This window comes from Oncorhynchus nerka, linkage group LG1 (assembly GCF_034236695.1).
Source record: "Oncorhynchus nerka isolate Pitt River linkage group LG1, Oner_Uvic_2.0, whole genome shotgun sequence".
Classification (NCBI taxonomy): Eukaryota; Metazoa; Chordata; class Actinopteri; order Salmoniformes; family Salmonidae; genus Oncorhynchus; species Oncorhynchus nerka.
This window is the reverse complement of record NC_088396.1, coordinates 6,500,580-6,527,213: the sequence shown is the minus strand read 5'-3', so window position 1 is coordinate 6,527,213 and position 26,634 is coordinate 6,500,580. Positions and strand designations below refer to the sequence as shown.

Here is a 26,634-nt window from a genome sequence, read left to right as displayed (position 1 = left end):
AATTGTAATCGAGCACAAAAGCCAGATTTTGTTTTCCTTTGGAAATACAAGTTCAATGATTACATTTTCCACCTACCGCTGACTGAAAATCAAGCTCATTTGTCTTTAATTTTACAACTTTTATCTTACACAGTGGAAGTAAAAGCTGAGGTTTTAAGCATGGCACATGAGTAGCTGTAATCTCTTGATGTTAAAATCTAGTTCATGTTGAGTGTGTTATTTTTTTACGATGTTAACAGTCTCGTAGCAGTCTCTCTCTCTCTCTGCCTCTCTCCCCCGCCCCTCTTTCTGCAAGCTCGTTCTGTGTGCTCTGAGCTCGGTTGGGCTTTGGCTTCAATTCACTATCCCCCCTCTACCCCTCTCCCATCATTCACCCTCCACTCTCCTACTCCACCTCTCCACTGTGCTCCCCCCCACACCTCTAGAAAGCAGTTCCTCAGTTTTTCCCCTTTTCCAACCTCTCTCACCCTTCCTCACCTCACCCCCTTGTTTATCCATCTCTCTCTTTCTCTCTCACTCACAGACACACACTCTACTACCCCCGACCCCTCCCCCATCATCTGTTCTTCCCCCTTGGCCCGGGGCAGCAGGTCCAGTCTCTGTGACACAGATGCACACAGTTGCTCTGGGCGCTCGACATGGGAACAAAGCATTGGCGGGGCCGAGTGGGCCCGTCTGTTAGAGAGAGAGAAAGAGAGTGAGAGTGTGTCTGTATGTGTGGGTTGGTGCTCTCCTGAAAATATAAGCAGATAACAGAAGAGAGCAGAGGAGGAACTACACTCTCTGTCCTCTCTTGTTTAAGATACATCATTGTAGTCTAATTCCAAAACTGTTGAATAGTTGAGGTCCAATACACATCATTCCACCTCTACTAGCTGCCAGAACTCCCAATTTTCCGGGCATTTTGATCTTGGAAAATATTTCCATTCTGACTTATACTAATGCACCGCACCACACACACATACACACACACCATTTAAAAATTGGCCGTTGAAAACAAGCCGTGATTAAGAATGAGCAATTCCTTTTAAAAGTGAATACATCTTAGAATCATTCACTTTCCCTGACACACTACCATTGGATATGCACTGGAATAGATTCAATAGAAAAGACTTCCAGTTGCACAATGAATGGACTGGACTGTCAGTGTTCAGGATCAAATGAATGTTCTTACAATCAGTTTGTGTGTGTGTGTCTGTGAATATGGAGTTTAGCGTGGGTCCAAGGTCAGGGTTTTCCTCAGAGCCCTATCGCCTCCTATTGATCCGCTATCATTCTGTCTGGCTGTGGCTCCCTGGCCCTTACCCCTCTACACCAGCCAATTGGTTCAGTCATCACAGAACTGATAGCCATCAGGGAGTTAGGAGTGATGGAGGGTGGAAGAGGTGGGTGGGGGTGATGGGTGCAGGATTGGATGGAGGCTCCTGTTGCGCGCGCACACAGACACACATCACACTCTCTCCCTCTCTATTTCTCTCTCTGACAAACACTCTGACACACACCCTTCTACCACCTTCGTTTTTGGGGAGTAGAATTGGCGTCATTCTTGCCTGCCTCCTCTCTGGGGATATAAGCGGGTCAGAGGACGGAGAGGGGGAAGGGGGTTGCAGTAGATGCCTCAACACTCCACAGCCCATCTCAGCCCCCACCCAGTCTCCCTCACACCTGGGATGGTAATTTAATTTCGGAGCAGATCAAATGGAAAGACGATCTTAATCTCCTCTCCTTTCCCTGTCCCCCCGTCTTTCCATCTCTCCCACACACAGAGCCGTATATTTTGCTATTTTGCTGATGGAGGTCTGAGGTCTGCAACTAGACCTAGTCTGAAGATAGTAGCCATAACCATTGTGTGTACATAGCTGCTATTTTCCTTGTAAGGGAGGGCTCCAGAGTACAACCACACGTTCGACTTTGCTGTGCGAGTAAAAAATGTATTGGTCGCATCGGTGAGAGCTGCAAATTCTAGCGGGTCACATCAATCAAAACATATTTTAGAAGTGGCTAAAATCATGATTTTGATGCGACCAACTCATGAGCTGGCCACCAACTGAAAATGTTAGTGGCACCAGGGCCACCAGGGGAAAATGTTTGTCTGAAGCCCCTAGTCTGGAGCCCTAAGGTTCCTATTCCTTTCCGAACCGTACTACTGTAGTTACATGGGTATACGGGCAACTTAATGTAAAGCTATATACACATTTTACCTTAAAAGGTGTCAGGAAAAGGTTTCCTTTTTCTACTAAGCTAACATTTTGAATTTTTTTAAGATGGTCATACCATGGATTTGGTTTTGAATTTTAGGACCACTTTGGGTGGCAAATTGTTTTCTTTTTTAAAATTATTTTATCAAATGTGACACCAACTTGATTCAGTCTTATATAATAACATTTAATTGGTGTTTATTTATTATTATTATTTTTTTTACATTGAACAAAAGTAGAGACTCAGAGCTAGAAAATGATATTTCATACACTGCAGATGAGGAACAATGGGAAAGTAATTCCGCTTTGAAAGTTGATACACTTTTGACAAAATGGTCCTTATATTTTGTTACACCTACTGGAGAGCTCTTCTTTGTCTACATCTTCTCAGCACAGCCCCACCCATCTCTTTAAGGATTCACATGTGAGGCCATGTGCTAAACAGAGTGAGTAAGGAAGTGTAGTAAACGACCAAAGATTTCTAAAGATGGTGAAAATAGTAGCAAAAAGTAGTTGTAAAAATACACTTTATCTAGTCCTTGGCCTATATCCTAATTTGATTTTGGTGCAGGTAACGTTGTTCTTCACATTACGTTCCCTGGTAAACACACACACTATCAAATAAAAACAATGTTTATTTGTCATATGCACAGGATACAGAAGGTGTAAATGGAACAGAGACATGGTTACCTGCATAGTGGAGTCTTTTTTTTGTACATGTAGCTTGCTAGCTAGCTAAAAAATAAATCATAATCCCAACCTATACTACTAGAAATACAAACTGACTGTCATAGCTTGCCACCATGCATAGATCTGCAGGTAGCTAAAGCTAACTAGTATTACTATGCAGCCCATACACGTAATATTAACTAGCCAGCCAGACAGCTAATGTTAGCTAGCTAGCTAAAATTACGCTTTAACTAAATTAGAAACGCTATAATATCTTAAAATGGAGCTAGATTCACCTGTATACATGGATGAACAACACTCCCTCTCTGTATTGGATGCCAGGGTTGCCCTTAGTTTGAAGATGTTATCCGGTGACAGGTGTTTTATAAAACAGCCTTCTGTGTTTACTTTTTGACTCACTCCAGATTTGCAATAAAACTCTGCTTCCACCGGGCATTCCACTGATTTCAAAACTCGCTCAACACTGAAGTTGTTCCAAACATTACATTTCGAGTGTTTAAGGTTAAGTATAGGAATTAACTCTGAATTGATAATGTTAGGGTTAAGGTTTATGATAGACTAAACAAAGATCTCAAAAACAACTTCCTATCACTGGAATTGAGCATGCAACCTATTGCTCCAAAGGCAGATGCTTAAGTAAACTGTAGCCTTAACTGAAACCTACTTGAACGTAAGAACACTCACTGTTGCCCCTAGTGGCCGGTTTCCACGTCATCTCCCGACATCCTAAGACATGGATGGACATCTAATACTGACTTTATCACAGATGACCTGGTTGTGAAAAACACTGCTATAGGTCGGCCACCTTCCACTGCAGGTGCAGAAGTCCAACATAGACGGATGCAGGGGCCCATGCAAAAAAACTGATATCTCTAGTTTAAACTGACAGATTTGTATGTGGATTTTTTCATTATGTTATTTACTTTAAGTAAAAGGAGAGAGCCTAGATCCGAGCCCTGGGGGACACCAGTAGTGAGACTATGGGGTGCAGACACAGATCCTCTCCATGTCACCAGATAGGAGCGACCTGCCAGGTAGAAACCTCCATGACACAGAAAAGAGCGGTCTCGGTTGAGTGACCCATCTTGAAGCCTGACTGGTTTGGGTCAAGAAGGTCATTCTGAGAAAGATAACGAGAAAGTTGATCAGAGACAGCACGCTCAAGGGTTTTGGAAAGAAAAGAAAGAAGGCATACAGGTCTATAGTTTTTGGATGTCAGATGAGTTGAGTGTTGGTTTCTTGAAGAGCGGAGCGACTCAGGCCATTTTGAAGCCAGAGGGGACATAGCCAGTGGTGAGAGATGAGTTGATGAGGGAAGTGAGGAATGGGAGGTCTCCAGAGATGGTGTGGAGAAGGGAGGGGAGATGGGGTCAAGCGGGCAGGTTGTCGGACGGCCAGACCTCACTAGTTGCAAGATGTAATCTGGAGAGAGAGGGGAGAAAGAGGTTAAGGCGTAGGGTAATTGTGTGTGAGTGAGACCAGTGGACTCAATAGGCTGAGTGAATGAGTAGCAGATGTAGTCAACCTTTTTTTCAAAGTGGTTTTCCTAAGTTGTCCTCTGAGAGGGAGGGGGGGCTGAGAGGATGAAGGAGAAGGTGTAAAGGAGTTTCCTAGGGTTAGATGCAGAAGCTTGAAATTTAGAATGGTAAAAAGTGGCTTTAGTAGCAGATACAGCGGAAGAGAAGGTAGAGAGGAGGGAGTAGAAGGATAATAGGTCCTCCGCGAACTTTAGTTTTCCTTCATTTTTGCTCAGCTGCCCACAGCCCTGTTCTGTAAGCTCGCAATGAGTCACTCGGCCACGGGCCAGGAGTGCTGAGCCGGCCCGGGAAGAAAGGGGACAGTGCAAGTCATAAGATGCGGAAATGGAGGAGAGTAAGGTCGAAGAGGCAGAATCAGCAGACAGGAGGGAGAAGGACTCAGCAGAAGGGAGAGATGATAGGATAGAAGAGGAGAGAGGAGTGGTAGAGAGCGAATATTGTGACGACGCACGACCAGCTGGGTTGGGGCTGAGTGGTTAAGGTTGGAGGAAAGGGAGACAGAAAAGGAAACAAAAGTAGTGATCAGAGACCTAGACAAGGGTTGCAGTGAGATTAGTAGGCGAGCAGCCTCTAGTAAAGATGAGGTCAAGCATATTGTCTGACTTGTGAGTTGGAGTGGATTGGGAAAGGGTGAGGTCAAAAGAGACGAGGAGGGGTAAGAGAGAGTTAGAAATAAATGAATTTAAGACAGACGAGGTTGAAGTCGCCAAGTACGAAGAGCAGTGAGCTATCGTCACGAAATGAGCATAAGGTGTCAATCTCATTGAGGAACTCTCCTGTTGAGCAATATATGACAATGTTTAAGCTTGAGTGGATATGAATATATAGCATTCACAATATTTGGTTTGGAGCTATAATACAGTTATGAAAGTTATTAAATTCAGTCTTGGCTCAAATGCTTTCAACGGGGAAAGATTGCTTCTGTACACGACTTCCGTGATAATCATTGAAAACGTCACTTTGCCATGTGGAGCTATTCCAGTCGAGTTGTTTTCACTTTTCACTTGTGCTTCACAGTGAGGCAGAATAAGAAGAAAAGAAGCTGTTCTCCATCAATCTAGTGTATCATTATAAATCCGTTGAAATGACACTACTGTTTACAGTGATATTTATTTACGGACAGTGCCAAAGTTATTGAGACAATTTTTTTGTAATTCAGACAATTATTTTCAAAGTGAGATCATGGATCATCGTAGTTATAATTCAAACTTGGGTTAGCTAACTTTTTCTAGCTAGCTACCCAGTTAGCTATGTGTTCACAGTACATTCGGCAAAAGGGACTAACTATATTTGATCAGAAACACCAAAGCTGAATTATTTAAGTGCTATTTTTATTTTATTTTTATGTGGTAGTTAGTCACATTTTGGTTAGCTATTTAGCTAAATGCTGTCTAGCTTGCTAGATATTTAGCTAGCTAATTATAGAGAATCCAATCAAAACGCATCTTTTCACAAATCGGTAAAATAATATGTTAATTGTGTAGATACTCCTCTAAGAAAACCAAGGTTGCTAACCTCATGTCACTATCATAATCCGTTCAAAACTTATTGGAGTTTTTACCCTTGTAGGTCAAAATAAGGGTGACTAAGTCGATGGAGGCCAGAGAAAGAAAGTGGTCACAAATCAGGAAAATAGCATTGCGTCAGCTAGGCTGGATGCTGTGTGAGTATTAAGGTTACCGGACAAGCTTACTATTGAACTCATCATCTTTCTTCTCAAATCCGGAGGACATAAAACAATATAGAGGTGAGATGGATACGCTGTTCATATTAACCTCTCTGGGATCGTTCGGGACGCTAGCGTCCAACCTCGCCAACAGCCAGTGAAATTGAAGGACGCCAAATTCAAAACAACAGAAATCTCATAATTAAAATTCCTCAACCATACAAGTATTTTACACCATTTTAAAGATACACTTCTTGTTAATCCAACCACAGTGTCCGATTTCAAAAAGGCTTTTCGGCGAAAGCAGAACATATCATTATGTTAGGTCAGCAACTAGTCACAGAAAGCATTCAGTCATCTTCCATCCAAAGAGAGGTGTCACAAAAAGCTGAAATTTAGATCAAATTAATCACTAACCTTTGACGGTCTTAATTCAGCTCATGTAATGCTTGTTTAGCTTTTTGAGACTTGTGGAAATAACTGGGAAGACGACGACCACCAAATGGAAAATCCTCAAACGTTTAGCTGCACCACTCTGTCAACAGAACTCACTGAATATTATTGGATGTATTAGGTAAAAAATAAATAAATTGAGTGCATACTTTAAAGAAAGATCCCGCTCAATAATTCAGAACATGAAGAATCATATTTGTCTTGATAAAATGTACTTTTTTAACATGTGTCATCACCAAATCACGTTTTCACCCACTTTGGGCAGAGTGGGGGGACAGTCTTGACAATATTTATTCTATGTTTATTAGTTAGCTAAAGAGCCAGCTAACATTCATTATGCATGTGTTGTCATCCAACCATTTCTGGTTGCTTAGCTAGCTAATCTTAGCTGTTTAAATGGCAACCTCATCACATTGATTGAGAATTCACTGACTGGCTATGGCTAGCGAACTCTCATTTTCTGGATATGAATGATAATTGACAATTTTTCATCCAGGAAATAACACATGCCTCTAGCTTGTGTTGCTTGCAGTAAGCCAAATATTTTTATTTTTTCCCACAAATGTAATCATCTTTGTATTCTATGGTCAGAAAATGACATCCTCACCAAAACGTAGAAATGACAGCCAAAATGTAGTGATAGACGAGGCTTTATTAATGAAGCCTAAATGAGCATTACTATTTAGTGTTATGGTTTATATGGAGACTTTTGCTTGTCACCTTTAAGGTAAAATTATATGATGTTTTTACTTTCTGTTGTTGTATTTCACCTTTATTTAACCAGGTAAGACACATTGAGGCTAAACACCTCTTTTGCTAGGGCAACCTAGCAAGAAAGTGAACAGGGACATAGCAGTGTGTACATACAATATTACAATACAAAATACAAAGTTTCACAACTTAAAGACAACTGCAGCTATCACAAACAGTGTCATCGATCAGAGTCTTAAAAACAGGCAAGGACACCAACTCCCCTAACTTAAATATCTTTTGAAGCCTGTTCCAGGATGAATATCGTTTCCCCATCTCAGTTCTAGCCTTAGGAACAGACAAGCACATTGGGGATTTTAGTGTCTCTAATGCAAGCAACTGCGCAATGATCACTTAAAATCATTAGGGAAAATACCAATGACTGAGTATTTATGCAGATTGTTAGTTAAAATATCAATAAGTGTTGCCTTAGAGATGTCTTTTGGATTGAATTGTGTGACTGCATTTATAATTTCATTAAAATGCGTGGTATTGCTCAATCCTCTTAGGTCCTCGAAGTCTGGAGATACCCAGATCCAGTTTAAATCGCCCATAAGCACCATTTAATTTCCCCCAACCACACATCAGTTAATTCAGAGAATCCAGGGATTCTACTTTTGCAGACGGAGGTCTATAACATCCTTTTAAATCTAAGTTCACAGCATTCGATAACTGCAATGCTAAAAACTAAGACTGTTTTAGATAAAGACCTTAGTTCAGTAACCACATATCTGTCTTTAATATAAATGGCTATACCTCCACCCTTACTTCATCGGTCACGTCGATAAACATAACCATCCAAGCCTATAGACAGATTTACAACAGATTTCTTAGGCCAGGTCTCGGACAGAATTTTAAGACATCTGAGTCAACAGTGTGAACCCAGACTTTTATCATGTCCATTTTCGGGCATCAGACTCCTCACATTAATATGCATCAGTCCAAACCCTGATCTAGTGTTTAAATCATTTGGAGTGGGAAGTTCATCCATTGCCAATGGGCCTGGGTTTGGGTGAATGTTTCATGACACCAAAAGCAGAAAGAATGATGAAGCACCTTGATTTGTTGCTTCCCCAAATCTCTACACTTTGATTTTAAAAAAATAATCCAAACAGTCATCTGATACAACAAACAGTTTTTAGCCAGACCAAACCCTGTAGATGAGAACATTTTGTAAGCATGTCTCAGTAGGAGTCAGATGGTAACACAATCAGACCCCTCTGAAAGATAAAAGCTGCTGTAACATCAAGGTGTTCAGCTGTAGTCTACAGGTCTAGCAGAACGTCAGCGCGTTTCACAACGCGCTCGGTCGCCTTGCCGTGCTCTACCGCACATTGAGCCCGGTAGAATGGTCAGTCACCGTGTCCACCTAGCTGGGGTATCCTGGGCTAGCAAGCCCAGCGCATCTAGACGTCATGTCACCGCGCAGAGACCGACCTCTGGCTTCCACCACACAGCACAGCAAGGCAGTAGAGGAGTCAGATAGATTGGCGGAATACAATTGACAAACTGACCTTTGAGGAGTATCCAAGGCTAATCAGCCCAACGTGTCTCGACAGTCAGTCAATGTGCAGATGTATCCTCTTGGCTTTCAGGGAGGGCACCACACCGGCACTGTTTCCTCGTGTAGAAAACAGCAGATGTCACTGCTTGGTTTACTAGCAATTTTAATGCTTTAATCCTGTAGGATTTTAGATTTTTACCTGTTGTTTAATGACAACTCCCGCAGCCTATAACTGTTTTGCTTAGTAATAAAATGTGTAACACTTGAAACAAATTAAGTGTGACAACTAGCTCAGTGGAACTGCCCTGCCTCCATCTTTAGTTCTGCCCTGTCGATATGTTCCATTGTCTTAAGGAACATCCATTCTGTGATTTGATCACACACAGGGCAAGAGCCTTAAAATTCATCCTACAACTCTTTCAAAAGAAAATGGCACATCAGAACCATTTTCCAATGGGCCTGCTTTCGAGAAAGAATCACTCCATTAGCTCAATACTCAGCGTTAACTCTCCCTCTCTGCTGTTTCTGGGTGGTCATTACATAGACAACCACTGGCCTGTTCTACCCATTGATTTCATGTGGGGAAGCTGCTCCCGGACAGTTCATTAGGGTAAATCAGTGTTTCCCAAACTTGGTCTTGGTGAACCCAAGTTTTTTTTTGGCCCTAGCACTATACAGCTGATTCAAATCTTACTCATCAAGCTTTGATTTTCCATAAGGGAGGGAGTTCCTAATATGGATGCCATTTCCCTGCAGTATAATCAGTCCACTGGATCAGAAAGTGACCACTACTACTGGTCTGTGGAAATACTGTAGAGTATTAGACTACTGAATGAAACTGCATTCACGGTAAATGGTGCATGTCTTCTAAATCAGAAATTACCTTTACATTTCAACCACACTACAAAGAATATCGTCGGCACTACGGATTGAATCGAGCCCTTGACCTTTCTATGAAAAACTACAGTTTTAGTTAAAGGTGGTGGTGTATGCCTGTGAGGTGGTCATTTGAAAGGAGAGAGAGAAAAAACCTGTCTCTCAACAGCCTCCTCTCCGCTCAAGTCGCTGGAGTGAGGCTCCACCCGTGGTTGCCATAGCAATGCTATCTGGGCCCACCAAGACCTAAAGCCCAAGGACAAACTGGACAACAATACAAAAGCTGTACACAGCCAGGAGTATCTGGTGAATTCAGACCTACACACACAGCTCTACAGCCAGGAGTATCTGATGAATTCAGACCTACACACACAGCTCTACAGCCAGGAGTATCTGATGAATTCAGACCTACACACACAGCTCTACAGCCAGGAGTATCTGGTGAATTCAGACCTACACACACAGCTCTACAGCCAGGAGTATCTGGTGAATTCAGACCTACACACACAGCTCTACAGCCAGGAGTACCTGGTAAATTCAGACCAGTAGAGGATTTCTGCCTGCTGGATATCAAGTGTGAATCTCCCCTATTTACCTTTTTTCAATATGGGAAGTCATATTGAGATTAAAGTCTCTTTTGCAAATGAGCCCTGCACAATACAAAACTGAACACATCGATAGGCAAGTAGAGATAAATGATTAAATACACATTAAGACAGGATTTTTCATGTGTGTGTATAAATACAATCTCACAAAGTGAAAAATCTCACACATGTTTACAAGGTAAACTTAATGCTTCAAAGTCTGTTTGCATCCTGGCAGTTGAACTGTTTGCAGTAAGGATTGGTGAACATGGATACAAACTAAACTTGTTTGCAGACATGATATACCTGACCAATATTGAAAACTCAATGCCCCCTGTAATGGAGACGCAGGAGGTCAGGAAGCAGGTGCAGTCGGTGAGTTTAATAGAAATTAACATGGGGAAAAAAAGGATTAGCATCTAAACATGAATCCAGGAAACAATACTACCTAATGGGTGATACAACGGAGTGCTAGATGAAGGGGAAGTAATCAGGGAGTGATGAAGTCCAGGTGTGCCTCGTGATGGGGTGCAGATGTGCTTAAGGATCATTTGTGGAAAAAGTACCCAATTGGTATACTTGAGTAAAAGTAAAGATGCCTTAATAGAAAATGACTGAGTTAAAAGTCAAAGTCACCCGGTAAAATACTACTTGAGTAAAAGTCTAAACGTATTTGGTATTAAATATACTTACGTATCAAAAGTAAATGGAATTGATAAAATATACTTAAGTACCAAAAGTAAAAGTATAAATCGTTTCAAATAACTTACAGTAAGCAAACCAGACTGCACAATTGTGTTTAAAAAAATGTGTATTCACACTAATAATTTAGTAATTAAGCATTTGTGTTTAGTGAAGCCACCAGATCTGAGGCAGTAGGGATGACCAAGTACTTTTGGGTGTCAGGGAAAATGCATGAAGTAAAAAAATCCATTATTTTCATTAGGAATGTAGTGAAGTAAAAGTAGGCAAAAATATCAATAGTAAAGTAAAGAACAGAAACAACAAAAAATTATTTAAGTACTACTTAAACTACTACACCACTGTTAATGATGGTTGCCAGGTGTGCGTAATGATGGGTTGCTAGGGTTGGTGGTTAGTAGACCGGCTATGTCGAGCACCGGAGCGGGAGTAGACATGAGAGTACCCACCGGACGTGCGGCTCCAGCCGCAGGATGACACTGGCCAGGGGAATGGGCCAGTCGGCAAAGGTGGAAATCTCAGATGTCGACTAACGTACTCCTCCCATTCCACCAGGTACTGGAGTCGACCCCCACAAAGCTGGGAGTCCAGGAGGTATCTAACAGCATCGGAGGGGATTCCCTCGATGTCCAGGAGAGGTGGAGGGGTGTCGTGGGGGAGACGCCATCAGCCAGGGGAGCGGTAGTCAGTGGGAAGCTGTAATCAGTATGTTACCTCATTGACCCTCCGGAGGACTTTGAATGGCCCCACAAACCGGGGGCTCAGCTACAAGCAGGGCAGGCGGACCGGGAGGTTCTTGGTGGAGCCGCAATCTGCCTGCTCCTATTGGAGGCAGCATTCCAAACTTCCTCGGTGTGCCGGAACCACTCGTCCACCGCAGGGGCTTCGGTCTGGCCTGGGGTCCACGGGACCAGGGTCGGTTGATACCCCAAGACACACTGGAAGGGAGACAGTGAAGTGAGTTCTGAGCGCACTCTGCCAAGAGAAGAAACCGGGCCCACTCCCCCTGCTGGACCTGACAGTGTCTCCTCAGGAACCTCTCCAGCTCCTGGTTGGTCCTCTCCACCTGCCCATTGGACTGAGACCGTGACCCTGATGTGAGGCTGACCGTGACACCCAGCTTCTCCATGAAGGCCTTCCATACTCACGATGTGAATTGGGGACCACGGTCTGAGACGATGTCCTCCGGAAGGCCATAGTGCCGGAAGACCTACTGGAAGGGGCAACGATTCGGGAGGGTAGTACTCAGGAATCGTGGAGATGGGACAGGGCTTTGGCTTTGATGTTCGGCGAACGTGGGCGGTATGACAGGGTGAAATTGAATCTAGATAAGAAAAGGGCCCACCTTGCTTGGCGCGGGTTCAGCCGCCACGCTGTCGGTATGTACTCCAGGTTCTGATGGTCGGTGAGGATGAGAAACAGGTCTGTGGGGCCCTTCAGCCAGTGTCTCCACTCACTTCTTAAATGCCAAATTCACCGCCAGGAGCTCCCGATGTCATAGTTCCTTTCTGCGAGGTAGTATTCTGTGACAGAGACGCAGGGAGTCAGGAAGCAGGTGCAGTCGGTGCGTTTAATAGGAACGAACATGGCATGAATACAAAAACAGGAGTAGCATCTAAATATGAAAACAGGAAACAATACTACCTAATGGGTGATAAAGGGGAAGTCTGGGTGTGCCTCATGATGGGGCGCAGGTGTGCGAAATGATGGTTGCCAGGTGTGGATAATGATGGTTTGCCAGGACCGGTGGTTAGTAGACCGGCGACATTGAGCGCCAGAGCAGGTGAGCGGGAGTAGACGTGACCCCCCCCTTTCATACAAATATGTTTGGTAATGCATTATTGTTATGTGACTGCTTTATATAAAAGTAAGTATGTATGTAAAATGTATATGTAGCAGAAAAGCTATTAAAAAACAAAAAGGTAGTTGTCCTCCGAAAGAGAGGGGCGGTGGAGGAGTAAAAAAAAAAGGACACGATCTACATAAATCCTTTAAGTGGACCACAAAAAATATTAAATACTTAGGATGCTTAATGAAATACACTACTCAAAAAAATAAAGGGAACACTTAAACAACACAATGTAACTCCAAGTCAATCACACTTCTGTGAAATCAAACTGTCCACTTAGGAAGCAACACTGATTGACAATAAATTTCACATGCTGTTGTGCAAATGGAATAGACAACAGGTGGAAATTATAGGCAATTAGCAAGACACCCCCAATAAAGGAGTAGTTCTGCAGGTGGTGACCACAGACCACTTCTCAGTTCCTATGCTTCCTGGCTGATGTTTTGGTCACTTTTGAATGCTGGCGGTGCTTTCACTCTAGTGGTAGCATGAGACGGAGTCTACAACCCACACAAGTGGCTCAGGTAGTGCAGCTCATCCAGGATGGCACATCAATGCGAGCTGTGGCAAGAAGGTTTGCTGTGTCTGTCAGCGTAGTATCCAGAGCATTGTGGCGCTACCAGGAGACAGGCCAGTACATCAGGAGACGTGTAGGAGGCCGTAGGAGGGCAACAACCCAGCAGCAGGACCGCCACCTCCGCATTTGTGCAAGGAGGAGCAGGAGTAGCACTGCCAGAGCCCTGCAAAATGACCTCCAGCAGGCCACAAATGTGCATGTGTCTGCTCAAACGGTCAGAAACAGACTCCATGAGGGTGGTATGAGGGCCCGACATCCACAGGTGGGGGTTGTGCTTACAGCCCAACACCGTGCAGGACGTTTGGCATTTGCCAGAGAACACCAAGTTTGGCAAATTCGCCACTGGCGCCCTGTGCTCTTCACAGATGAAAGCAGGTTCACACTGAGCACGTGACAGACGTGACAGAGTCTGGAGACGCCGTGGAGAACGTTCTGCTGCCTGCAACATCCTCCAGCATGACCGGTTTGGCGGTGGGTCAGTCATGGTGTGGGGTGGCATTTCTTTGGGGGGCGGCACAGCCCTCCATGTGCTCGCCAGAGGTAGCCTTACTGCCATTAGGTACCGAGATGAGATCCTCAGGCCCCTTGTGAGACCATATGCTGGTGCGGTTGGCCCTGGGTTCCTCCTAATGCACGACAATGCTAGACCTCATGTGGCTGGAGTGTGTCAGCAGTTCCTGCAAGAGGAAGGTGTTGATGCTATGGACCGGCCCGCTCATTCCCCAGACCTGAATCCAAATGAGCACATCTGGGACATCATGTCTTGCTCCATCCACCAACTTCACGTCATGTTGCACCACAGACTGTCCAGGAGTTGGCAGAAGCTTTAGTCCAGGTCTGGGAGGAGATCCCTCAGGAGACCATCCGCCACCTCATCAGGAGCATGCCCAGGTGTTGTAGGGAGGTCATACAGGCACGTGGAGGCCACACACACTACTGAGCCTCATTTTGACTTGTTTTAAGGACATTACAGTTGGATCAGCCTGTAGTGTGGTTTTCCGCTTTAATTTTGAGTGTGACTCCAAATCCAGACGTCCATGGGTTGATAAATTTGATTTCCATTGATCATTTTTGTGTGATTTTGTTGTCAGCACATTCAACTATGTAAAGAAAAAAGTATTTAATATTCATTCAGATCTAGGATGTGTTATTTTAGTGTTCCCTTTATTTTTTTGAGCAGTGTATAACTTTATTCCATTACTCAACAATATGAAAGCAACTTTTAAGTGATATACTCTTCCCATATCTCATGCAGGTAGAATAAACCTATTCCTAAACGTTTGTATATATTTTCGATAATACCAATTACCCCACCTAAGGCATTCTTTTTAAAAAGTATATTCAGTCATAACGGACTTTATATGGGCAAATACATTTTCCTAAGTCTGAGGGTGGTTTTAACCTTCCAGACCTGGAATTGTAAAAACTCGCTACCCAAGGCTTTTACCTATGACATGTAGTTAAATGCACTGAAGAGGAACAATGGTTACAAACTGAAGATGCTCATCCCCAGAATCTTTTTACGTGTCTATTTTCAAAGGATAAAGCTAAGAACTTTTTAATTTTTTTTTATTTATTTCACCTTTATTTAACCAGGTAGGCAAGTTGAGAACAGGTTCTCATTTACAATTGCGACCTGGCCAAGATAAAGCAAAGCAGTTTGGAAAGTTATACATGGAGTAAAACAAACATACAGTAGAAAAATAAGTCTATATACAATGTGAGTAAATGAGGTGAGATAAGGGAGGTAAAGGCAAAAAAAGGCCATGGTGGCGCAGTAAATACAATACAAATCAAATCAAATCAAATGTATTTATATAGCCCTTCGTACATCAGCTGATATGTCAAAGTGCTGTACAGAAACCCAGCATAAAACCCCAAATAGCAAGCAATGCAGGTGTAGAAGAATATTGCAAGTAAAACACTGGAATGGTAGATTTGCAGTGGAATAATGAGCAAAGTGGAGATAGAAATAATGGGGTGCAAAATAAATAAATAAATCAATACAGTAGGGGGAGAGGTAGTTGTTTGGGCTAAATTATAGATGGGCTATGCACAGTTGCAGTAATCTGTGAGCTGCTCTGACAGCTGGTGCTTAAAGCTAGTGAGGGAGATAAGTGTTTCCAGTTTCAGAGATTTTTGCAGTTCGTTCCAGTCATTGGCAGCAGAGAACTGGAAGGAGAGGCGGCCAAAGGAAGAATTGGTTTTGGAGGTGACCAGAGAGATATACAGTGAGGGAAAAAAGTATTTGATCCCCTGCTGATTTTGTATGTTTTCCCACTGACAAAGTAATGATCAGTCTATAATTTTAATGGTAGGTTTATTTGAACAGTGAGAGACAGAATAACAACTAAAAAATCCAGAAAAACGCATGTCAAAAATGTCAAAAAAATGTTTTGCATTTTAATGAGGGAAATACGTATTTGACCCCTTTCCAAAACATGATTAAGTACTTGGTGGCAAAACCCTTGTTGGCAATCACAGAGGACAGATGTTTCTTGTAGTTGGCCACCAGGTTTGCACACATCTCAGCCGGGATTTTGTCACACTCCTCTTTGCCACTCCAGGACCATACCTCTTGAAACTAGGGGGTACTATTTTCATTTTTGGAAAAGTAACGTTCCCAAAGTAAATGGGCTATTTTGTCAGGACAAGATGCTATAATATGCATATAATTGACAGCTTAGGATAGAAAACACTCTAACGTTTCCAAAACTGTAAAAATACATATTGTCTGTGAGTATAACAGAACTGATATTGCAGGCGAAAGCCTGAGAAAAATCCAATCAGGAAGGGACTCTTATTTAGAAAGCTCTGCGTTCCTATGCGTCCCTATTGAGCAGTGAATGAGATATCAACCAGATTCCTTTTTCTATGGCTTCCCTAATGTGTCTAGTGTCACAATACATAGTTTCAGGCTTTTATTTTGAAGAATGAGCCTGAACGACAACATTGCGTCAGTGGTCAGCTGGAGGCTCTCAGAGTGTTTAGTGCGTAAAAGACAAATGCGGCCATTGTTTCTCTCTTTCCTACTAAGAAGCCACCTGTCCCGGTTGATATATTATCGAATAGATATTTGAAAAACACCTTGAGGTTTGATTATTTAAAAAAAAAACGTTTTCCATGTTTCAGTCGATATTATGGATCTAATTTGGAATATTTTTCGGCGTTGTCGTGACCGCAGTTTCCGGTGGATTTCTCAACCAAATGTGAAGTAAAAGCGGAGGTGTTTCGGCTATAAAAAATAATCTTTATGGGACAAAATGAACATTTGCTGTCTAACTGGGAGTCTCGTGAGTGAAAACATCCGAAGCTGATCAAAGGTAAACGATTGAATTTGATTGCTTTTCTGATTTTCGTGACCAAGCTGCCTGCTGCTAGCTAGGCATAATGCTATGCTAGGCTATCGATAAACTTACACAAATGCTTATCTTGCTTTGGCTGTAAAGCATAATTTCAAAATCTGAGATGACAGGGTGATTATCAAAAGTCTAAGCTGTGTTTCAATATATTTCACTTGTGATTTCATGAATATGAATATTTTCTAGTAATATTTTATGTCCGTTGCATTATGCTAATTAGTGTCAGTTGATGACAATTGGCCCAGTTCCGGGAGAGGGAGTTCCAAGAGGTTAATGTGCTTCTTCTTGAGCCACTCCTTTGCTGCCTTGGCCGTGTGTTTTGGGTCATTGTCATGCTGGAATAGCCATCCACGACACATTTCAATGCCCTGGCAGGATGCCCTGGCAAGATTTGACGGTACATGGCCCAGTCCATCAGCCCTTTGATGCGGTGAAGTTGTCCTGTCCCCTTAGCAGAAAAACACCCCCAAAGCATTATGTTTACACCTACATGTTTGACGGTGGGGATGGTGTTCTTGGGGTCATAGGCAGCATTCCTTCTCCTCCAAACACGGTGAGTTGAGTTGATGCCAAAGAGCTCCATTTTGGTCTCATCTGACCACAACACTTTCACCCAGTTGTCCTCTGAATCATTCAGATGTTCAATATCAAACTTCAGACTGGCATGTACAGTGGGGCAAAAAAGTATTTAGTCAGCCACCAATTGTGCAAGTTCTCCCACTTAAAAAGATGACGCCGCCAGGGACTCAAATCCTGCAGTGCCAGACGTGTCCCCCTGCTTAACCCAGTACATGTCCAGGCTCGTCTGAAGTTTGCTAGAGAGCATTTGGATGATCCAGAAGAAGATTGGGAGAATGTCATATGGTCAGATGAAACCAAAATATAACTTTTTGGTAAAAACTCAACTCATCGTGTTTGGAGGACAAAGAATGCCGAGTTGCATCCAAAGAACACCATACCTACTGTGAAGCATGGGGGTGGAAACATCATGCTTTGGGGCTGTTTTTCTACAAAGGGACTAGGACGACTGATCCGTGTAAAGGAAAGAATGAATGGGGCCATGTATCTTGAGATTTTGAGTGAAAACCTCATTCCATCAGCAATGGCATTGAAGATGAAACGTGGCTGGGTATTTCAGCATGACAATGATCCCAAACACACCGCCCGGGCAACGAAGGAGTGGCTTCGTAAGAAGCATTTCAAGGTCCTGGAGTGGACTAGCCAGTCTCCAGATCTCAACCCCATAGAAAATCTTTGGAGGGAGTTGAAAGTCTTTGTTGCCCAGCAACAGCCCTAAAACATCACTGCTCTAGAGGAGATCTGCATGGAGGAATGGGCCAAAATACCAGCAACAGCGTGTGAAAACCTTGTGAAGACTTACAGAAAACGTCTGACCTCTGTCATTGCCAACAAAGGGTATATAACAAAGTATATACCAAATACTTATTTTCCACCATAATTTGCAAATAAATTCATAAAAAATCCTACAATGTGATTTTCTGGATTTTTTTCTTCTCATTTTGTCTGTCATAGTTGAAGTGAATTTACAGGCCTCTCTCATCTTTTTTAAGTGGAGAACTTGCACAATTGGTGGCTGACTAAATACTTTTTTGCCCCACTGTATATGCAAAGAGATAATAAATATATATATAATCTGTTTGCATGTATATAATGCTGTATATTCCTAGAATGTGTTCAACATTTATGAATGGGTATCGAATTAGGACAATAAAATATCAAATATATATAGGTCGAACCAGCCACAAAACCTTGCTAAGCTAAAGCCTAGGCATTACTTCGGGAGCTAATGCAAGTCTTCATTTCTCATGCAAGGGTATTCATCACATATGAAGTCTGATTCACATGCCAGCTTTGTTATATGTGTGTGTTTGTGTACACATCAATGTGTGAATGTGATTATCCGACGATCCAGACACTTGGGGGTTAACTCAGCCAAGGATGCTCTCTCTCCCCTCACCAGAGTAGTTTCGATGGGGTTCTGAGTGGAGACATGGCCACACATCCTGTTGCTGATGCCAGAAGTGGAGTGTAACAGAGATGTTTAGAGCATATTTGCTTTGCTTTGCTTGCATTCCTCCATGTACTGCCTGCTAAAATAATAAAAGCCTGGGTTACTTCAGGTCGGCCTTGGCCAAGGGAGACGGAACATGCATTGTTGTCATTGGCTCCTTCTTAGGAGCCATCTTAAAGGTACCGTACAGTGTCTTAAAGGTAGAGTAGTTTGAGTACTAAGGAGCTGCCCATATTATTGAATGAGCGTACTTTGTGTCCCTGTTACTGTGATAGTTGTCTGTAGGGTAGAGGTTCAGATTCAGAATCACATAGGCAGTACTTTCTTTAAACATTGTATTACATTTTCACTTAGGACTTTATTTTTTTTTTAAATTAAAGATTGAATGACATTCAATAGTTTTCAATGCAGAAATTTCAGAGAAACTCCGTTATAACATTGGTATCTGTACTCTAGTATTATGTGGTTCATGTTGTTTCATGTGCTATTCTAGAGACAGCGAAAGCCATAAGCAGTCAATTTCAAAGGGCTGTTTTAACATATAATGTCTCCTTAAGCACATTGTCCCTCCAAGAACTGTAATGTACGACTCATTATCGTGTTCTTAGAAGACGTAATCAACTGTGAATGGGACATTCAATCAGGTCATTCATTGTCACACATTATGCTCACGCACGCACACACCATGCACTCACACACACTGCACACTGAATGTACAGGTTCACTGTAAGTCACTTTGGACAAAAGTGTCTGCTGAACAACTAGGGCCGGGATCCAATGCGATCACTGGTTAAATGCATTGCAACTATTATATGCAGCATTTACCGTGAATGCAATCTCTACAAACATCTGCACATCTACCATTCCAGTGTTTAATTGCTATATTGTAATTACTTCACCACCATGGCCTATTTTATTGCCTTAACACCCTTACCTCATTTGCACTCACTGTATATGTACTTTTTGTTTTGTTTTTACTGTATTATTGACTGTGTTTTGTTTACTCCATGTGTAACTCTGTGTTGTTGTATGTGTCGAATTGCTATGCTTTATCTTGGCCAGGTCGCAGTTGCAAATGAGAACTTGTTCTCAACTGACCTACCTGGTTAAATAAAGGTGAAAAAAAAAAAAAAAAAACATGGGAACATTACTTTTAAAAACCGCAAAACCTACTGTATAACCCGTGATCGGACTGAATCCCAGCCTAGGAAGCATTAGCTGGAAATCAGAGTCTGTGTGTGAAGGAGAGACCTGGGTCATTGTCAGTATGCATTAAACAGAAGAAAATGTTTGTTTCTCTAGCAATTTGCCTCTCCACCTGTACCCAGCCACACTATCAATGATCCAGAAAATCACCTGTAACGATCTCCGCTGTTCCCCAGACCTCATGGGTCATAGTGGATTTGAAAAGTGTTTCAGTGTGTTGTTCTTTTCTTGAACTATCTTTTCACCAAAACAATGAAGAATCCCAAACCAACCTCTAGATAAAAATAAAGATTCTGCAGGCTACAGAAACAACCCGATATTCAGATTACAAATACATGTATTATTTTATACTGCCCCCTCCCGAAAACAATCATTGGATTGCCTGCCTATGGAGGTATAGGCAATGCTGACAAAGAAAGTGATGCACAAACATCTCACTGTGTAAGCATTAAAGCCTTGCTCTACGATTCTCTCTTTCTTCCCCCATACCTGGTGTGATTGATTATATGCTAAAAGTGATTTTTGGTTACAGAGACAAGTCATATCCATGTACGAACAGAATATTAGGACAAGTCAGCTAGACGAGTCATTGTGTGCTCAAACATGGATAATTGTTTATACTGTATGGATCGATATGTTTGTTACATTGTGTTTTACTCTATGACTTGGTGATAAGCTTGAAACATACCCTATAGCATTTTTGGCACATATATTGTAAATGGCTGTACTATTTTGCCTTTGTGCAATGCAATCATGATCATTATATACTAAGTAGAGAAGTAATTAACAAAACGGACCATGAAATAAAATGCAAATAATAAATGAGTGTTTTGAGATAGGGCTCTGGTCAAAAGCAGTCAACTATGTACGCATAGGGTGCCATTTGGGACGCATCCATTTGTATGGTTGTTCCAATATCAAATCAAATCGAGCTTTATTTATACTGCACATTTCAGACATGAAAGGCAACGCAATGTGCTTCACAGGAAGAAAAAAACAACAATACAGAAATGAATCAGATCTCCATGGTTGTGCTATTGTGCTATAGTTTTATGGGAATATAAATATGGAAATTATATGTCTATTGCACATTGATTAGTTGTAAACATACTGGAACACTCAGACAAGTGACGTCAGTGAACACAGTAGTTTCATACAAAAAATGTGGCTTGTTTGTACAGAGAGAGTGCGGTGTGTGTGTGTGTTCTTAGACGTGATTATTTCTTTGTGTACTGTATGTCGGTGTGTTTAAGTTTGTTTTTGTCAGCGCACATACAATACCTGTAATACCTGTAATATCTATTTGATTGTAAGCATGTGTATGTGTGTACAGTATTTGCTTGCGCATATTTCTATGTGTAGTGTGACTTTCTGTAATTTTGTGCAGTTTACTATTCTGTTAGTCAGCACCTCTACCAACTTTTTGGGGATGTGTGTCAGCTCCAGCTTTTTACTGTATGTGTTTGTCAAAGTCAAACTAAGATGCTTAGTCATGGTCAAACTCAGCGTCTGTCTTACACCCCCCCCCCCCCCCTCTCTTCCTCCACAGACGGCCCGAGAACAGGATGTTAATGCTTGATGGAATGCCTGCAGTCCGAGTCAAAGCCGAGCCCCTGGAATCGGAACACGGGGTAAGAGAGCAGTTTTCCAAACATTTCCTATTTTTCCTTCCTCCTTTTTTTCTTTCCTCCTATCGACAATAGCCCTATAATCACTCCTGGGGGGAGGAAGAGATAGAGAGAGAGAGGAAGAGAGTTAGTGAAAGGGAGGGAGGGAGGGAGTACAAGGGAAGAGAGTGCGGGGGCTCGGAGGAGTGGTCGTAGAGAGTGGTGGTGAGGAGGAGAGGAGAGGAGAGGGCTTAAACAGCTGCGGTCAGAATGCATAAAGGACTTACAGCTTTAGCTAGCAGGGAGTCCATGTTGGCAGGGGGGCAGAGTAACTGCTTCAGGGAGAGACACAAGGAAAACTCCCAAAATGAAGTATATCTCTCTCTTGCTTCTTTGTCTCCCCTGCCCTCTCTTTCCCCCTTTCTCACTGCCTCTCTCCAATTCAAAATCAAAACACACACACAGTCTCAGTCTCTCCCTATAAGTCTCTTTCTCTCCCTAACTAGCTGTATGCTGGAATCTGTCTCTCTCAGTCCTCTGCCTAAAGCCAACCAACTCTGTCTTTCCATCTATACAAACACTCACTATCATCCCTCCATCTCTCCATCTCTCTCACTCGCCTACACACAGTCTCTCTCACCCTTCGTTCTCTCCCACTATCCCCCACTCTCCCCCTCAGACATGCTTTCAGTTCCAATCCTCTCTCCGTTCAATTCAAGACCGGCATGAAATGTAAGGACATTTCTTCACAATTTGCAACAACTGCGACAAGATTTTTTTTAAAGTATCTAACAATATGTGTCATAGTAGGATAAGACGTGAAAACAAAGAAAGCTCTCTCTCTCTCTCTCTCTCTCTTTGTCACGATTCTCTTAATACTCTTCCTGTAACATGATGCTCTTGCCCACCTGAGCATAGCAGCCCTCCAAACTGTGTCACCACAATATGCACAAAAAGTGACACTTTCATGGGTGTTTGGTATGCTTCATCCTTTGCTTTCCCCTTAATTTGCACAATTAGCTACCTTAGATGGGATGCATACTGTAGTGTAGTAAGTAAAGTGTATGTCTTCTACCATTCCTCGCTGCAAAGCTGCCAGTTATGACGTAATTGCAATTAGTTTTGGCCACTGAGTGAAGTCTCTGTACTGTAACAGGAGTCCAAAGATATACTATATTATTGTTTTTTTCCCAAACATAAGTGCTCTTTAGTCAAAAAATCATCAGCTACAGACATGAAGTGGTCTTCTGCTGTGCAGAAGCTGTTGCTAGGTTACGACAGAGCTTTGTGTAGCTGTTACAGCTGTGTGTGTGCAGAGGAGTCCAGCCAATGTTTTATTTTTAGTGATGGCTGTCACCATGATGAATAGTATATCAGTTATCAATAACTTGTTGATTCTAATGCGTTTTGTAATTGGAGATATAATATCTGTGACAGGGTGGGCTCATTTCTAAATTGAGTTGGGGTCTTTCATTCCAATACAAGTGTCCAATTTGAATTGAATTAGAATTAAAGGAAATATAATTTATGCTGGGCAAAAATTTAAACAAGTAAAGTGTTGGTCCCGTGTTTCATGAGCTAAAATAAAATAAAATAAAATTCTACACAAATTTTTTTCATTATTATTATTATTATTTTTATTATTTTTGTTGACATCCCTGTTAGTGACAATGTTTCCTTTGCCAAGATCCATCCACCTGACAGGTGTGGCATATCATAAAACTGATTAAACAGCATATCATTACACAGGTGCACCTTGTGCTGGGGACAATAAAGGCCACTCTAAAATGTGCAGTTTTGTCATACATCACAATGCCACAGATGTCCCAAGTTTTGAGGGACAATGCAATTGGCATGCTGACTGCAGTAATGTCTACCAGAGCTGTTGCAAGATAATTAAATGTTCATAAAATGTCTCTACCATAAGCCGTCTGAGACCAGCCTCCCGGACAGCTGATGAATCTAGGGTTTGCACAACAGAAATATTGTCAGAAACCGTCTCAGGGAAGCTCATCTGCATGCTTGTGGTCCTCACCAGGGTTTTAACCTGACTGCAGTTCTGCGTCGTAACCAACTTCAGTGGGCGAATGCTCACCTTCGGTGGCTGTCACGTTGGAGAAGTGTGCTCTTCACTGATGAATCCCGGTTTCAACTGTACAGGGCAGATGGCAGAGTGTGGGCGAGTGGTTTGCTGATGTCAACGTTGTGAACAGAGTGCCCCATGTTGGCGGTGTGGTTATGGTATGGGCAGGCATAAGTTACAGACAACGAACCCACTTGTATTTTATCAAAGGCAATTTGAATGCACAGAGACACGGTGACGAGATCATGAGGCCCATTGTCGTGCCATTCGTCCGCCGCCATCATCTCATGTTTCAGCATGATAATGGATGGCCCCATGTCACAAGGATCTGTACACAATTCCTGCAATTCCACAATTCCTGCAATTCCACAATTCCAGTTCTTCCGTGGCCTGCATACTGACGTGTCACCCACTGAGCATGTTTGGGATGCTTTGGGTATACGTGAATTTCAGCGTGTTCCAGTTCCTGCCAATATGCAGCAACTTTGCACAGCCCTTGAAGAGGAGTGGGACAACATTCCACAGGCCACAATCAACATCTGGATAACGTGTGAAATCCTTGATAATGTATGTGATATCAACAGAGATGTGTATTTTCTGGTTGATTTAAATATTGACTGGCTTCATCAAGAAAAAGCTTCAAACTGTAATCAGTAACTACAACCTGGTTCAGGTCATCAGTCAACCTACCAGGGTTGTTAGAAACAGCACAGGAATTAAATCATCAACATGTATTGATCACATCTTTACCAATGCTACAGAAATGTGCTTGAAAGCAGTATCCAGATCCATCGGATGTAGTGATCACAATATAGTAGCCATATCTAGGAAAACCAAAGTTCCAAAGGCTGGGCTTAATATAGTGAATAAGAGGTCATACAATAAGTTTTGTAGTGATTAATATGTTGTTGATGTAAAGAATATTTGTTGGGTCGTGGTGTGTAATGAAGAGCAAACAGACGTTACACTTGACACATTTATGAAATTGCTGTAAAAACTTTTAAATCCCTGTGGATTGATGAGGAATTTAAACATTTTATGGTTGAGAGGGATGAGGAAAGGGGAATGGCAAATAAGTCTGGCTGCACAATCGATTGGCAAACGTACTGCAAATTGAGAAATTATGTGACTAAACTTAATAAAAAGAAAAACTACACTGACATAAAGATAGTAAAAAGCTTTGAAGCACCTTCAATGACATTTTCAGCTCCATCATTCATTGAATCAGATGGCTCATTCATTAAAAAAAAGACTTATATTGCCAAGTACTTTTATGATTTTTTCATTGGCAAGAAGAGCAAACTTTGGAATGACATGCCAACAACAAACGCTGCATTACACATCCAACTATATCTGACCAAGTTATGAAAGACAGGAATTGTAATTTTGAATTCTGTAAAGTGAGTGTGGAAGAGGTGAAATAATTATTGTCTATCAACAATGGCAAGCCATCGGGGTCTGACGGATGATATTATCACTCCTATTTGCCATATCTTCAATTTAAGCCTACTAGAAAGTGTGTAACGTCAGACCTGGAGGGAGGCAAAAGTCATGCTGCTACCTAAGAATAGTAAAGTCCCCTTTACTGGCTCCAATAGCTGACCAATCAGCCTGTTACCAACCCGTAGTAAAGTTTTTGAAAAAATAGTGTTTGACCAGACTTTCAGGACATTCAACAAGCACAGCACTTAGACAAATGACTGATGATTGGCTAAGAGACATTGATAATAAAACGATTGTGGGGGATGTTTCATTAGACTTCAGTGTGGCTTTTGACATTATCGATCATAGTCTGCTACTCAAATAGCCACCCTTTGCCTTGATGACAGCTCTCTCAACCAGCTGATTTTCTTTTTCAACAGTCTTGAAGTAGTTCCCACATATGCTGAGCACTTGTTGGCTGCTTTTCTTTCACTCTGCGGTCCAATTCATCCCAAACCATCTCAATTTGGTTGAGGTCAGGTGATTGTGGAGACCAGGTCATCTGATGCAGTACTCCATCACTCTCCTTTTTGGTCAAATAGCCGTTACAGAGCCTGGAGGTGTGTTGGGTCATTGTCCTGTTGAAAAACAAATGATTGACCCATTAAGCCCAAACCAGATGGAATGGCGTTTCACTGCAGAATGCTGTGATACTCATGCTGGTTAAGTGTGCCTTGAATTCTAAATAAATCACAGACAGTGTCACCAGCAAAGGACCATAACACCACATCCACGCTTTACGGGAAATACACATGCGGAGATCATCTGTTCTCCCACACCACATCTCAGAAACACTTGGCGGTTGGAACCAAAAATCATCAATTTGGACTCCAGACCAGAGCACAAATTTCCACCGGTCTAATGTCCATTGCTCGAGAGAATGCCAAGATTGTGCAAAGCTGTCATCAAGGCAAAGGGTGGCTATTTGAAGAATCTCAAATATAACATGTATTTTTGATTTGTTTAACCTCTCTAGGGTACTTGGGACGCTAGCGTCCCATCTGGCCAACATCCAGTGAGATTGCAGAGCGCCATATTCAAATACAGAATAGCTCATTATAAAAATTCAGAAAACAAAACATATTTTACATAGGTTTAAAGATGAACTTCTTGTTAAACCAACCACAGTGTCATTTTATAAAATGCTTTTTGGCGAAATCATACCTAGCCCAGAACATACCTAGCCCAGAACATACCTAGCCCAGAACATATCCCAGTTGACAAATTATTACAAACAGTAACCAGCCAAGCAGAAGCGTTACAGAAATAGAGATACAATTAATCCCTTACCTTTGATGATCTTCATATGGTGGCAATCAGAAGACGTTCATTTACTCAATAAATGTTCCTTTTGTTCGATGAAGTCTCTTTATATCCAAAAACCTCAGTTTTGTTAGCGCGTTTTCTTCAGTAATCCACAGGCTCAAACGCAGTCAAAATAATCAGACAAAAAAATCTAAATTGTACCGGTAAAG

General features: G+C 42.1%; 1 protein-coding gene across 2 annotated transcripts in view; it reads left to right on the top strand.

The window, feature by feature from the left end:
* LOC115133132 (Krueppel-like factor 12) overlaps positions 1 to 26,634 on the top strand; it is a 155,942-nt gene that overhangs the window by 53,001 nt on the left and 76,307 nt on the right. For both annotated transcript variants that reach the window (XM_029666091.2, XM_065026695.1), the window contains exon 2: positions 21,537 to 21,618. In XM_029666091.2, the coding sequence (XP_029521951.1) occupies positions 21,553 to 21,618 (66 nt within the window). In that variant the 5' untranslated portion in view covers positions 21,537 to 21,552. The remainder of the gene's footprint in view (positions 1 to 21,536; positions 21,619 to 26,634) is intronic.